The sequence below is a fragment of the Dryobates pubescens genome, chromosome 6, assembly GCF_014839835.1.
Source record: "Dryobates pubescens isolate bDryPub1 chromosome 6, bDryPub1.pri, whole genome shotgun sequence".
In the NCBI taxonomy this organism is placed as follows: Eukaryota; Metazoa; Chordata; class Aves; order Piciformes; family Picidae; genus Dryobates; species Dryobates pubescens.
In genome coordinates, this window is record NC_071617.1 from 39437618 (window position 1) to 39453757 (window position 16140).

The 16140-nt window shown below is 37.9% G+C and overlaps 1 protein-coding gene across 3 annotated transcripts in view; it reads right to left on the minus strand.

Moving 5' to 3' along the window:
- STRN (striatin) overlaps positions 1-16140 on the minus strand; it is a 71164-nt gene that overhangs the window by 12164 nt on the left and 42860 nt on the right. The window contains exons 8-14 of one of the 3 annotated variants that reach the window (XM_054162351.1): positions 12892-13002; positions 10464-10550; positions 9772-9915; positions 6358-6494; positions 1812-1987; positions 817-864; positions 100-221 (exon numbers count right to left, since the gene is read on the minus strand). In XM_054162351.1, the coding sequence (XP_054018326.1) occupies positions 100-221; positions 817-864; positions 1812-1987; positions 6358-6494; positions 9772-9915; positions 10464-10550; positions 12892-13002 (825 nt within the window). The remainder of the gene's footprint in view (positions 1-99; positions 222-816; positions 865-1811; positions 1988-6357; positions 6495-9771; positions 9916-10463; positions 10551-12891; positions 13003-16140) is intronic. The other 2 variants (XM_054162352.1, XM_054162353.1) reach the window with 2 other exon arrangements.

The following is a 16140-nucleotide window of genomic DNA, read 5'->3' on the forward strand; positions in this document are numbered from 1 at the left end:
TTTTAAATTCCCTAAGAAGTGTTACCCACCTATTGTAAAACACATAACATTAATGTCAATAAAAGCATCATTTCACTGGTGTGTGTGGCAGAAACATACCATAAGAGTCATAGGGGTCAATGTTTGGATTGGTTGTATTCCAGCCATGGATGAGGCCATCTGTTCCCCCACTGTAACACTGCTCACCATTACTGCTCATCACCACACAGAGCACTGGTCCACTGGAAGAACGCCCACCAAAGAAAGGTTGATTATCAACATTATGGTTATGATTGTGTGAAAAACAGTGTCAATGGAATCGTCAAGATTCCCTGTTAGATACAAGTCACTTACAGCATGGAATGCAACAAATTTCCCACAAAAATACCATCACAATATTTGTCTATGTAACTACAATCAGGACAATGTAACCACTATGCACGTGAAATATGAAAGAAGTGTCACAATTCTAAACTACAGGCTTGCTTTATTTTGCATAAACAGCAAGGCTCTTTCATTAAATCAATCCAGTAGATTTAAATTCAGTGCAAACAGATGCACATATCTGGCAGGTAGGGAAGAGGTGAAATGATGAACAGCACCTGTAACCAAATTTGAACTGCATCAAATTTGTAGGCTTCTTTTTTTAAAACTATAGTGTACCTAGCTCCAAACCTAATTATGCAGAAAGGAGATTAACCTATGCAGTTCTGTTAAATAACAAGGGAACTAAAGGAACCACATAAAATCACTAGCTGTCAAGGTTGAAATTACTTTTAAAAAGCTATTTTGTGTAAAAATCTGAAACCACGACAGTGTTTCTCAGGAAATACTCACGTATGTGCTCTGAAGGTATATATTGGCTCTACATCAAGAGAAGCACTCCTACATGAAGTACAAGAAAAAATTAACATGCAAAGCACCGTGTAAGATCACATACAAAAACTCAACAGAACTGCTAAATTCTCCAAACCACTGCCACATCTTTTAAAGTGTTTCTCTCACAACTTCCTCTCCCATCTGCCTAGGAATTCTTTCCATTCTTTTAAAATATGATTTGTTAGTTTGTTTTGTGTTTAAAGATGTTCAGAGTCCTCAAATTCCCACTGACCAAAGCAATACATAGGTACATTAATGGTGGGAAAGGACTGGAGGGCCATCAGTATGATATGGAATACATTATTAAGTGTTCCAAATCCCTATCAAAGCAAAGAAGCTTATGATACCTTGTTTTCATGTTAATTCTGTAGCACATTTTCAAACCGCTTCAAAAACTCCTGCTTCAACTTTACCAGTCTGGTGTTTGTTACAGGCTGTGGGAAGACCACATGCTTTCCCCAGTCCTCCTAAAAGGTAAGATGGACTCCCCCTCTCCGTTATTAGCCCTGCTATGAATTTGCTCTCATTTTTGTAAACTGTCAGCAATATGCAAGAAACAGTGCACAAAGGAACCTGGCAACATCTCAAAGTTTAAACTATACACATATATATGCATATATGTGTATACATATATATAAATGCATTTTTGTGCATTTATATACACATGCAAGCACATTAACAGGCCATATCCAAATATTTTCCCTAGTAAATTAATTTGTTATATTATGTACAAGGAAAATTTATAAAGCAAATGGTTTTCATTTTCACAAACAAAACCTTCAAAAATATGCATGAATTTCTTCTCCAAGAGCTTGTTTTCCTACTCTTACATTCAAGGAACAACTTCTATTAACTGCAAGGGCCATCCAGTGAAGCAACATCTAAAATTTTTTTTTTCTCTTCATAAATGAATTATTTTTTAAAAATTAAGCAAAAATCCAAAACCTTCTTACTTTTTTGCTGGGGCTGTTTTTTGTAAATTCCACATTTTTAATGTATGGTCCTCTGAAGCTGTTATTAAGACTGGTTCAACTGGATGAAAAGCGAGACCTCTTATTCCATCAAAGTGACTTCTTAATGTGAATTTCGGGTTCCAGGTCTTTCTCAATGCATCTTTATTGTTTGCTATCTAATCAAAAAACAAAATAAAATAAAAAAGCCCAACTTGAAATTTATGTGGGAGGCACAAGGAAAGGAAAAAAATCAGATGTTTAGTTTGGCATTTTCAGAAGATGTGAAATTACCTCATCCACTTTTCATTAACAACCTGCTCTTGAGCAAATGTCCATTTAACACTGATCAGGCAATTTAAAATGAGAAGGTAGATGCATTCAACAAAGGCAGCATGTAGTGTTGTGTCCACAGCAATACATTCTGTGTAAATCTGAAATATTCTGTGCCTGTTAAGTTGCACAATTTAAAACATGAAAAGTGCCTTTCTGACTGATACTGCTGTAAATTCAGTTTGGTATTTGAAATTTAACCTACTCCTGCTGGCTCATTCACTAACACCGGGCCTGATTCAACCAAGCTGCAGTCCCTGGATATGCAAAGTACCACTGACATGGCATCTCTGAAGTAAAGGTCTAAAAGAAACAAGAGAAGTGTCTAACGTGTCTAACAGAACAGAAAGGAACATAACCTAACTCACTCACCAAAGGCAATATAAGCTCTGTAATAATGCAAGCCAATCTTGCCAGAGGGAAAAAATCGGGGGTGGGGATGGGCAGGGAAATGGCTTGGCTACAAACTGGCAAGCACTAAGCTACCACATATATAGACAAAATTATGTGACCACAAATGCATTTTAGCAGATCCAAAAAGCAAGCCCTTAAGAAAAACCCAAAGAGTTACTTGAACAAATGTTTATTTAAAAAAATGATGAACAGACTTTTATTGATCTGTCAATCAACACTGTCATAGTAAATTTTACCTTCCTATAGCCACTGCTAATGCTGGTTGTGGAAAACCTGAAAACCAAGCAATTATGACTTACATATCAATGATTTCATTTTACTTATTTTGAAAGCTACACATAAACCCAGATAATTTAGTAGCGTTAGCTACAAAGAAGTAAGAACTATTTTGAGTCACTTTGTGAACATACGTTTTATTCTGGAATGGCAGGTGGTGGGGAGAGGTCTAAAAGTAAAAGTGCTTTCTCTTAATTTTTGTACTTCTGGATTTAATAATATAAATATGATTCAAATTAAGAGGTTCTGTAGATGTTAAACAAGGAGACAGGATTAACAGCAGGCTTAGTCTCATCTTAGTTCAGGGAGACAAGTGAGTTTCTTTGCCAGTTTACTGCACTGAGTTGGCTCAACAGGAGAAACAGACAAATGCTTGATCTACTGAAAGGATGGGGCAGGACTGCAAAGTTGCCACCTATGGCAGATTTTTTGGAGACTGGCTGAGAAGGTCTCATTTTACCAAAAATGGTAAATTATGTACAGAGCATTCATATATGTGGAGAGGAATTTAGTTGCCACAACACAGGCATCTAATCACAATTAGGAGACGGAGGGGACCTCACTGGCCCTCCAGTGCCATAACAGCAGCACAGGTTCTGTGTACATCTCTGAAAGTCACAAAGACACCTCAGATAGACTAACACGGCATGCCAGTTCTGGTGGGACAATAATAGTGTCCATCTGCATCTCATTCAAAGATGCTCTCCCAGATGAATCCAGGATAATTAGTTTATAAACTGGGAAGTAGATGGAGGGCAGTTCCAGCTAGCAGACCAGTAGCAGAAGTGTAAACAGACCGTAGCCCTCAGGCACTGGCTGCCTGACAGCACCACTACCACACTACTCTTCATCCAGCAATCTCTCACAAGCTACAAAAGGCTGGGTTACCAACATAGCAGACAGCCTGCTCTTCTCTCCCCCCACTAAAATACCAGAATAAGGTAATCTGAGACTTGAAAAGCAAGTTGGCAGTCAGGAGGGAGGATGCTCAACCCCCAAATTATCACCTGATCCAGGTTTGCCACTAATGTTATTATTCATGCTATACAGACAATCTGGAAACTCCACAAACAGCGATGATACACAAGATTATGGACACTGCTCTTGTTCAAAGTTGCAGGAAACCTACTGCAAAGTACAAAACCTCCAAGTCAGTGCAACATATTAAAAGTAACTTTTTTTAGTTCAGATATTCTTATGTACAATACTCAGGCTACTGTAATTTTAGGAAACTTATTCATCTACCCAGAAAAGTAGGGGGGAAAAAAACCTGAGAAACAAAGTGAACATTTTTTAAGATAAGAGTATGTAAAGAAAGCAAAAAGAAGAACTTGAGAGTATTGGCTAGCAATCTGGCAAATCTCATCTTGTTACAAATTCTAAAAAGCTTACCCAACACACAAGATGAAAATTTTTAAGTAATAAATTCATAATCACATAGTAAGTGAAAACCCTTCTTTAATTTAGACACAGCCAAAGCAACTTAAACTATGAAATGATGTAGGCTAATTCTGCCATGTTTTAGAAGAAAAGAATCCAGTAAAAATGTCAGTGACAAAAGGGACTAAAAATAGGAAAGTGTCTGCAACCGTTGAGAACAAATACCTTTAAAGATAGATTCACATGATTTTTCCAACTTCATTCTCCATACAATTCAAAACTGACACACATACAAAAAATCATACTAAATTTACACTAATCCTACCCCATTCACATCTGACAGTTGGAAGAAAGTATGAAGTAGTCCAAAATAAAATCACTGCATTGTTTGTAAGCTAAACTTCTAGTGAAATTTGAAATGGAAAAAACTATCCCTTCATTTTGCTTCAATAAAGAGCACAGTGACAAGGAGCTTTGTAAACAATTTGACTTAGCTGGCACTAGAAGAAGTTAATAGTTGAGGTAAGTATGACTATGAAATCCTGATCACAGGACTTCATAGAGTCATTTAACAAACACAAGTTACCATTCTCAACCACACAGAATAGGATAAAGGTGGATAAAGAAATGCTGGATTCCATAAATGAAAGCTGTTAGTTCAGCATACAGACATGGACAAACACACCTGAACAACAAAGTCAGGCACTGAAAGCATTAAGGTCTTGCAGAGATGGTTTAGGTTTGCCATGTCCTCTGAATTTAAAAATTCAGCATCTAGGCTTTAGGAACCCCATCTTACTCCTTTTTGTAGGCCCAGTTAAATAAGATTATCCCCCCAAAAAAATAAATACTGAATTCTAGCAAAAATGTTCCATATTACTACAATCCTAAAGATTCACAACATGTCACATGCTCCTAAACTTACTATAGCAGTAGAGCACATCTCTGCAATGTCATTCTCAAAATGTGTCTAAACTTTTATTCCTTTTATTGCTTTACAAGTACAGATAAGGGTAGAGCTGTAGGTTATTTCTGAAGTCTCAGACTTGACTTATGATAGTAAAATCCCAGATGGTGATTGCTCTAAGTCAGATTTATTGGAGGGCAGGATTCCTCCCCATCATGCAGTATTAAAAATACACCAAAACATCTCTAAAATACCTCTACCTTGACAGAGCTGGGTAATGCAATGGCAAGATTAATCTGAAGTTGACAGATTGTAAAGGAATAGATGATTAAATACCTGAAGCATCTTTTTGTAATAAATCAGAAATATAGATAAAAGTTTCATAAGACTGCAAAGAAGTAATTTTCATAAAAAACGAAGGAAAAAGAAGCCATAAGCTACTCACATACTGACAGAAGTGTTGACCACAAGCCTCCTAAAAAGTCTCTAGTCCAGCTATCCCATTTGAAATGAGACTGTTTCTTACATCAGGTAATGTAAACAAGAGCTCTCCTCCAGTCAAGCCTTGAATATCTCTCAGGAGAGAGATTCCAGTTTCTCTCAGCAACTTGTTTTAGTACCACCACCTCACACATGACACTTTTTCCACCAATGCCCAACCTGAACTTCCTCAGCCCAATTTGCCACTGTTTCCTCTTGTTTTAACATCTGGCACTAAGGAGAAGCTTGGCTCTGTCATCCTTAAGCACCTTTCCAGTATCTGCCACCTGCTATTCAAGCACCTTGCAGCCTCCTAACAACTGAAAAAACTAGCTCCCTAGTCCCTAGCTGTTGAACTCTCAATTTCTCTAGAACCCTCTTGAAGTGGAGGGGGCCAAAGCTGCATGCAGGTATGGCCTCACCAGTCCCACGTAGAGGGAACATTAACTTGCCATGCTACTTGCAGTTTTGCTCAGCATCACTGGGGTTATAAGTGTCCAGTTGAATTACTATCGCTAATTACATTAACTTTCAACAATTTGAATGACATGGCAGGCAAATGAGAAGGAGAGGGCCTTGCAGAGAGCTTGAAGGCTGCTGTGTATGTGAAGAGCAGATATGTCAAATATAAATCTGTGACATCCTCTGGCAGCATAATTTTAACAGGAAAATGTTTTCTGCTGGAGTCTACACACGTGTAACTTGCACCTGCCTTTAGCAAGTAGACAGCAGGATCTTGAGTTATCATTGGACACTTACATCATACGTCAGTGAATCCGCCTCATTGGCTACTGTAAGGCCTGCCAGCTCCCCAAGACCCAACTCATTCTCAAGGGCTTCGTCTGTTCCCATAATAAAAGATTTCCCTGAAGAAGGAGGGAACGTTAAAGCTTCCACTGCAAGAAAACAAAACAAAATATCCTGAAACATACATTTATACAACATTGATCAACAAAAGCATATTTTTTTCAGTTCCACAATATGAAACACCTCTCAAGTAACAGAGCAAAGATATAAAAAAATGCATTAAAAAAACTATTCTAAAGATGTTCTTACCAATAAACTGTATTCTCTGAATATACTACTTATACACCAAGTGCCATTAGCCACACTACTATTCACCTATATATAGCACAAAAGCAACATAGAAAAGCTAAGGTATTCTCCAACACCACTATAAAATATGCAAATAGACTCTGGAGAAGCAAACAATTTAGACAAGAATAGCTGGTGGAAGCAGTTGGACTCTTCCTTCCTAACACATTTCAAAAGTATGTCTATAATGAAGCTGCACACATGCCTGCAATCTAGCAATACGACTGAAGCTGCATTCCATTCATTGCTACTTACAGAATACAGAATAAAGCAGGCTGGAAAAGACCTCCGAGATCATTCAGTCCAACCCAACACCACCCAATCAACCAAACCACGGCACCAAGTGCCTCATCCAGTCTCCCTTTAATCACATACAGGGATGGTGACTCCACCACCTCCCCCGACAGTCCATTCCAATGGCAATCAGGAGGATGTGGTGTGGCTCAGTTGGTAGCACATAAGACCCTTAATGGCAAAGCGTTGTGAGTTCAAGCCTGCAGTGGGCACTATTGTCCTCCCTACTCTAGTCATGGGGTCTGTGGTGACAGGTTGGACTCGATGATCTTTGAGGTCTCTTCCAACCTTGGTGATACTGAAATACAAATACTGATGGAGCCAGGCTCTTCTCAGTGATGTCCAATGACAGGACAAGGGGCAGTGTGTGGAAGCTGGCGCACAGAAGGTTCCACATAAACATGCAGAAAAACTTTTTCACTATGAGGGTGACAGAGAACTGGGAGAGGCTGCCCACTTGTGAAATCAGTTTAACTACCAAACAAGTTAGCACAGAATTCCAAGGTTTTACTACCAGTATCCAAACGTACTAGTCCACAGCTGTTATAGACTACAGGAGCTCCATTCACTGTAACAAACACATTCACAGGCAGATTCACTAGAAATGAGAGGATCAGAGGCTAAGAGTACAGCTCATACACACCACATAAGGCTCCGCATCAAAAGGTACAACTAAAAGAGTCTGTGCCTTTACCAGTGTCCCTGTACAACAGCTCTCTAAATCTGTACATCACAAAAAGGGGACTGTATAGATGAAAGTGTGCTATCTTCTAGACACAAGACACTTCACTCAATTTTATACACCCTTAGTCTCAAACTACAAGATATTTTCAGTAAATTACAATTTGTTTGCCTTAGCAAACACTGTTGCTATCAGGTAGAGAAACAAATGAAACACCATCTCATTCTCAGTGTCTTTCTTATTTTACCTGCACCAACACTAACTCAAAACCAAACAAGCTATGGTTTATAATGAATAGTCTCATCTGCTCAGGCTGCTTCCCTCTTGTCCCAAAGTCATCAGATTCAGATGCTATTCAATTCCCTTCTGGTCTGCTCAGCATAATGTACGCTCATCTTTCCATTCCACGCTCATATATTTATTGAGTGTCCTGTGTGCTTTCTGCTACTTTTTACAATCAAATAAAAGCCCTTCAAGACCTGCCACTTGATTAGGTCTCTTAATTATTACCTTTTAATCACAAACACTTCTCACCTTCTTCACTCTAAAAATCTAAACTATCATCTTTTTCTCTCTATTTAACTTAAGAGCGTTAATATTGCACTCAACATGTAACACATACAGGACACTTAATGTGAAAAGTCACTAGAATAAAAACACTGTATGCCCAAAACATCACAGTCTCACAGATTTATAAAGGAATACACAGCTAATATTTTTCAATATTGAACTTAAACTGATAACAATCAGCTACCCTGGTCTGTTTTTGTGAGAGCCCACCTGAATCTCTGGATAAAAACCACATTCCTGAAAGGACATGAAAATAGAGGGCTGCTTATATGGCTCTCAGTACACGTGAGAAAAGTTGGAAAGAAAACATTCAACAAAAAATTCCTCCACTCCTCCAAGTGTTGCTAAGTTACTCCCTTCTTTCATAAAGAAGCGTGTAGGAAATAGAACTACTGAGATCTCTGGTAGCTGTGCCACATGCTGGGGCTTTTTATGCATCTTAATTATAACTTGGCCATCTTACTTTCTCACGCTCACTGAAAGGCTGCTAAGTGAAACCCACGTTTTGCTCATTTTTCAAAAGACATATTTACCATTTAAATAAAGAGTACTTACCTATTTTATTGTGCTGCATATTATAGCAATTCAGGTGTTGAAACAAACAGATAATTCAGCAACTTTCAGACATAATAGTAAGAAAGGTGACCACATGCCTTATCACAAAGGTGCATGGCTTTCCATCAGTGAACTACTTGCTATGAGAATTTTCCTTACATTTTGGAACACGTAATGGAAATCAATCCAGTGTTCTGTATGATTCACTACAATCACCATGTGTATTTAAAACTATACCTAGCCACTTGTGTTTACCTGCAGAGCCTCTACCTTTGCACTTAAAAAAAGAACACATACATATATATATATGTGTGTCTTTGCATATATATAGAAATACATTTAAAATTATGTTCATGGGGAGAAAAATAGATGCCTTTATGTCCTGAGAGTTCATGTTTGACCCTTGACTGCCAGGCCTGAGGACAAAGGCAAGTGACTTTTCCCAGGCAACCAGCACCAGAACAAGAGGATGCAGTCTTAAGCTGCACCAGGGGAAATTTAGGCTTGAGGTGAGGAGAAAGTTCTTCACAGAAAGAGTTGTTGGCTATTGGAATGGGCTGCCCAGGGAGGTGGTGGAGTCACTGTCCCTGGAGGTGTTCAAAAAGGGACTGGACGTGGCTCTTGAAGCCATGGTTTAGTAGTTAGGTGTTGGGTGACAGGTTGGACTTGATGATCTCTGAGGACTTTTCCAACCTTATTGGTTCTATGATTCTCTGACTTAAAATCCTCGTATTACAAAGCCACCAAGAGTCAAATGAGGTTTCTTTCCATCACATTCAAATGTATTCAGTGGAGACTTTACCTGAGTAGGTGCCATGACATTACTAACAGTGACTGAAGATGAGAAATGGGAATGTGATTCATTGTTGAAACAGTATTTGTAAAGTTCTTCAAAAGTCTTAGAACACAATCTCTAAGCAGAATTAACTACATAGATCTATGCTTTACAAAGGTGTATACACATTTTTAATACTTGCCTTCATCTGTCCTGGTTATCTCATGTTCAATGAGTCTTGAGCTACTGGGCCTAGAAGAAGGTGCAACAGATGGCTGTAATGAAGGCAGATCATCAACATCTCTCAAGTTTGCAAGCATATCTTGCAGCTTTGACCTGTTGGGCCCTAACCAGAAGAAAAAAAAAAAATTAAATGGTTTATGCATAGTTCATCATGGCACTACTTATATCAGATATGCTACAGTACCACATGCAACAATGGATCCTACCTTGCATAAAAACATTATCACAGAAAAACTAATGAGCACCTATTTTTAGCAGTAACTAATCATCCAGCATGAAATGAATTTCTTGAAAAGAAAGTGATAGAAGCAACTGAGAGCCGTGAATGCACAACTTCCCCACATTTATAAACTCATACTGCTTCTTGCATAGCATACTGAAGAATACCTCCAACTGAGTCACAATGATCACTAGAATATTTGCTTTTCCAAAATAACAGCTGACACTTTTAAGTATTTTAGAACTTGTGCATCAGGTACTTACATATGTGCAGCATATTCTTATGACTACTTTAAGTTTATTTGTGCAGTAGTGTAGTATTGTGAACAACAGCATACAAACACTTATACTACAATATAAATCCAACTGGATTCACTGTCCTACTTCCTGAATCTACATATGGTGAAGACCCATGCCCTTCTTGACACTTACCTGTACTTTGCTCCATCATTTTCCCACATCCCTGTTTTGACTGTTTTATATAGGATTGAGGCTGAAACATATCTTCGGTAGTTTTTCCTGTTGTAAGTTTAATTAAGAATGGGAAAATGTCTTACCCATAGTCCATTACGTTTTTCCCTAGACCAGTAAATAATACAGCTATTTTTAAGCAGCTTTAACACAGAAGTGTACTCCAATATATGTATTCTCTCATAAAACCATTCTATGATTCTCTTATTACTTCATAGGAGTGCTTACTACAGCCTTGCAAAATCTTAAGTTTACTAATGCAGTTGCAAACTCTACTTTGCACGCCCTAACCATAATGACTGAAAATAAACTAAATTGTATTTAACTTGTCTGCTACAAAAATATTGCTTGATTCAGGAAAACAGTAGATAGGATTTTGCAAGATTGTTTTACCATAGTATCTGATTTATAAAAACAGTATTTTACTTTGTAGCAAATGGTCTGTGCACCATTTATGACAAGATCGAAGTCATAGAAACAAACTTTGTACAATTTAACGTCAAGATATTTAGTCCTTTCTTTCTTCCTGGACTTCCCTCCTCAAATTCTTCCTCACTACAAGCAACATCATGAATAGCTGACTACAGCCTGCGACTCTTCCTAATTTTTCTGCATTGATGCCCTTCCAATGATGGTTTGTCCATGGAAAGATGCTTAATCTATGTAGTGCAGTAAAACATTTTGTCTCCCAAGATCAAACCAACCAAATAAATCTGAAAGATATTGCAACTGTACTAAGCAGTAGTCATCTTCAAGAAGGAGCACAGGGTGTCACAGTGCTGCCTTGCATCAGAAATGTTTCTCATAAACATATAAAACATGTTCCAATAAATCTGTGCACGTATTAACAACTAAACTTTAAGCTTTATTGTAAAAAAATAAAAAAGCACTCAACAGCTGCTGAAGAATATAATTTCAAGAGTTTAAGTAATTTCTGCTGAGGTAACGCTACAATTATTTACTGTGAACACACAGGACGTCTGTGTATTTTAAAAATGACAAGTTACAAAAAAAAATCCAGTTTCACTCATCATATATTGGCATGCCCTTTCTGTCTTAACTACAAAGAAATTTAGAATCAGTTTTGTGAAATATGAACTTCCTTAGTTGGCCAGCTCAGCTTTTTGTCAGACTTGCAATTAACTTTAGTAACTTAAATCATTCCAAACTGATGAGAAATTTGAAGTATGGTAGTGATTTTTCCATTACTATTATTTTCAGAAACAAACAAACAAACCCTAGAGATACAGAGTTTGTGTATTTGGTAGTGCAATTTCAGCAGCATAACCAACTGCTGAGCAGCAACTTATCAGAGTACCAATTAAAAAAAGTAACAAAACATATCAGCCTCAATGACGCAAAGATCTGACAACTTTTGCATTGCTATGCACATCTCTTTGGAAGTGAGAATTTCCTTGATATTCATAAGCATCTTCCCACAAAGGGAGAAACATCCCTCAAATTTCTTCATGGGCTACATGCATTATTATTAAATTACATAATTCAAACAGGAATTCTCAATGCAGCTAGATGTTTGAAATACAGCCACGAATGCTGCAAACACTTCCAGTTTAAAAATTGTTAAGCCTTACTTACGAGAAAGCATTGACTTTACAAAACAGATTTGTATTTCAAGAAATGTAAGAAAATATAATACAGGGCTAGAAACTGTATTTCAGATACTAATCACAGTTTTGTTTGGATAACAATACCCAACATTTTGCAAGCTGGTCCCACAGGTGTGAAACTCAATAAATCCTGTGATTCACAAATAAACTGATGGTCAGAGTTGCTTCCTATTTCGAGCCCTGCATCACAAATTATGATGACAGCATGACTTTCATGTTGTGAATGTTAAGTTTAAACAGGGGTAGAAATTAACCTCTTTTCTCCCTCTGTCATCTGATTGGATACTTGACACAGTTTCTGGTTTCTTTGGTTGTCATGGGTTTTTGGTTATTTTTTGTGCAGGTTTTTTGCTATTGCTTATTTATTTCTTTCTTTGCACAGCAGACAAACTACTCCTGTGAAACTGGCATGTTTCCAGCTAAGAAAGGGTTCTGAAGTCTTCTATATTAAAGTGTGAACTATTAAACCAATGTCTTTTACAATTTAAGTTTCTGAATAATTAAAGTATAATCCATGCTTGAAGCAAGAATTTTTAATTCCAACACCTGGTTGGAAATAGTTATATCTAATCCAACTATTTATCAGGTAACCTGAGCGACTGTCATTAATTTCAACCCCTGAGAACTGGTGAACAGGAAAGCAGTCAGGAGCAGCAAAGTAAAAGAGTAAGTAATTTTAGGAAAACATTGAAAGAGAGATAGAATTAAAGGTGTGAAAGATGTGAGATTTATGATTTTAAGGTGCAATGTTTTCCACTTACTCTTCACCCCCTTTTTCCCCTTGCGCTCCTTTTTGTATTGTTCCTTGAGTTTGGTTATTACTCCCTGGTCGACATTCCAAGCTTCAGGCATGAGACACTGGTCTTCCTTTTCTAAACAAAGTGAAACAAATGAAACATCCTTTTTCAATAATGTCACCAAGGGATCTCCACTGAAGGAGGTAACAGCTGCTATCAGTGGAATTGTCTTTTATTTTAAGCAGACAGAAATAGCATTAAGCTTGTGGAAGCTGTCAAACTGCTATTCACATTCCACCTCTTATTTGCTCAGAATTTTCTTAATGAAAAGTTGAGGTAAACTTTAACATCCCTAATTTCTATAACCAAACACACAGCTGCTCATAAATTAAAACATTTACTTTAAAACAAATCAGGACATGTTTTTCAGCTTTTTCTTTACTCCAGGAGAGAGAATTATTACACCTAGAAGCAGCAGCTATGTCCACTGGTCAACAACTCCAACATTGCATCATTGCATTTCAAATTCCTATTTCATTTTCTTTGTGCTATGTTGTCTTTTACACAAAGCAGCAGCAGATTTAAATCATTTTTTAACATTGCATACAGGTGATCAAGTTTTGAACAGAACCTTAAAGCACTAAAGCCACAAAATTTCACTTATGAGTCTCAGGGGGAAAAAAAAAACCAAACAACAAAACAAACCCACCTAAACACAAAACATCTCAATACCCCTACTTTTTTTTTCTTTTTTCCTTTGGACAAAAGATACAGAAGCAGACAACTATTATTACAGGAACTGACTTGTTAGAAGTTAACTATGCTGACAAAGACCTCCATCAACATCAAACAGAACAGGAGTCAGCAGCATACTCTTGTGGCAAAGGCCATCAACTTTATCTTGGGCTGTATTACAACTAGAATGTAGGCAGTAGGGTGAGGGAAGCAACTATTCCCCTCTGTTTGGTAGTTATGAACACTGCATCCAGTATATTTCTTTTACCGGAAACCCTCTAAGTGTAACGCTAAGTACCTAGTGTTGACATAGTGTAGCAAGTCCACTAAGATGAGCAAGGCAGTTGGAGCAAACGAGCTACAGGGTGGGGCTGAGACTACTGTGAGTGCTCAGCTGTGGCAAGCCAGAGAGGCATCTTAGTGCTGCCTGCAACTACCTAATGAGCAGGTGTAGAGAAGACAGAGACGTACTTTGCTCAGACTTCTATCACAGAAGGAGAATATACTTTTTACAATTAGGACAGAACGCTGTCTATGAGAATTTGAAAACTCCTTTGCTGGAAGACACTCAAAACTCAATCAGAAGGCAGCTAGAGTAACCTGCTGCAAATGGACTCAAGCAGGAGGTTAAATTAGATGATTTCTAACTCCTTTGAGTCCTCCAGTCATGACCCTACCTTTACTCATGAGTGACAGATTAATTAAAGACCCAAAGTCTTGAGTCATTAGTCTTTTTGCAGCAGCTATGAAAATACAGATACTAATAAGCTGAACATGCCAGAAAACATGGTCTGTGAACTGTCGTGTCCTTTTAATACAGATGTCCAACTAAGGACCATTAATGATAAAGAATTGTGCAAAGAACTCAAAAAAGGTACGAGAAAATCATGCTTAAGGGAACTAAGGATGTATTCTTTCTGGGACCAGGTTATAAGTTTTAATCATGCTTTCCACGCTGGCTACACAAGACTTTTTCCTCTCCTTCAAGAAAAACGTCAATGATTTTATATTAGCTGCATAATTTACATTAGTTTGCAGGAAAATATTTAATGCATTTATCTTAGAGAGACTGTCCACAGGATGCTTCCTGCATGTCCCACAGTTTCTGTTCAGCATCTCAAATGGATCCTGAACCACTAATACTATGCAAATCTTTTCTAATTGAAAAATTATCTGGACACTTCTGAGGACTTTTCATACAAATGGATTCAAGAGATTACTGTAAAGTATCAGTAATGCTTGTGAACCAAAATGAAGCAAGAACTTCCTCTGTTTACTTCTATCCTCGCTACACAACATCATTCTTCTATGCTACATCCAACCTGAATCAAATTAAGGTAAGTGATCCATAATGGCAGTTGCTTGAAGAAGCTTATTCTTACATACAGTTCACAGGCCGTGAAACAAGTAACTGAAAAATACAAAATGTCTATCACTCAAAAATCCTCTTAATATTTCTAGACATGAAACTACTACCTTCCATGACAATTTGCTTTTCATGTTAGACTTTTGCTCATTTGTACACAGCTGTCATCAGTGAAAGTAAAAATAAAAGCAGGAGTGTGAATTTGAGAACAAAAATGCTCCTGTTGGCATACTAACCTTTTGGTGACACGAGCAATAGCTAGACTTGCCAACCATGAGTGAATAAAAATTTTAATACTACAAGAGAAGTATCAGAAAAACCTAATAAACATACTTTTTGCTTTAAAAAAAAAAAAGGAGTAACATTTCTAAATTGTTTGGTGAGCAGAACACTGACTGCTGTAATTAATTCTGTAAATCAGAGAGAACACTACACTTAACAGTAATTTGGAGTTGAACTGGGAGTTGCACACAGCTTCAATGAAATACAGCATCTTGGGAACTGTTAGATCATGAGGCCACAGCTACCACAGCTTGCCGGTCAAACAAGTTCCATTATAAATCACAGAATCATAGAATGGTAGGGGTTGGAAGGGACCTCTGGAGATCATTTGTCCAATCCACCTGCTAACACAGGCACACCTGTATTAGGTTGCACAGGAACATGTCCAGGCAGGTTTTGAAAGTCTCCAGAGAAGAAGACTCCATTATCTCCCTGAGCTGTCAGTTCCAGTGCTCTGACCCCTCAGGCAAAGTTTTACCTTAAGTTCCTGTGTCCTAGACTTGTACCCATTGCCCCTTGTCCTTTCACTGGCTACCACTGGAAAGAGCCCAGCCCAATCCTCATTTATATATTTTATATGCATTTAGAAGACTCTCTTCTCTTTTCCAGACTAAATAGTTCCATGTCTATAAGCCTCTCCTTGTAAGAGGGATGCTCCAGTCCCCTAATCATCTTTGTGACCCTCTGTTGGACTCTACCCAGTAGTTGCCCGTCCCTCTTGAACTAGGGATCCCAGACCTGGATACAATACTCATGGGGCAGCCTCACCAGGGCAGAACGGGAAGAAGAACCTCCCTTGACCTGCTGGCCATGCTCTTCTTAATGCACCCCAGAATATGTGGCCTCCTTGGCCATAAGGGCACATTGCTGACTTATTGTGGACTTGCTGT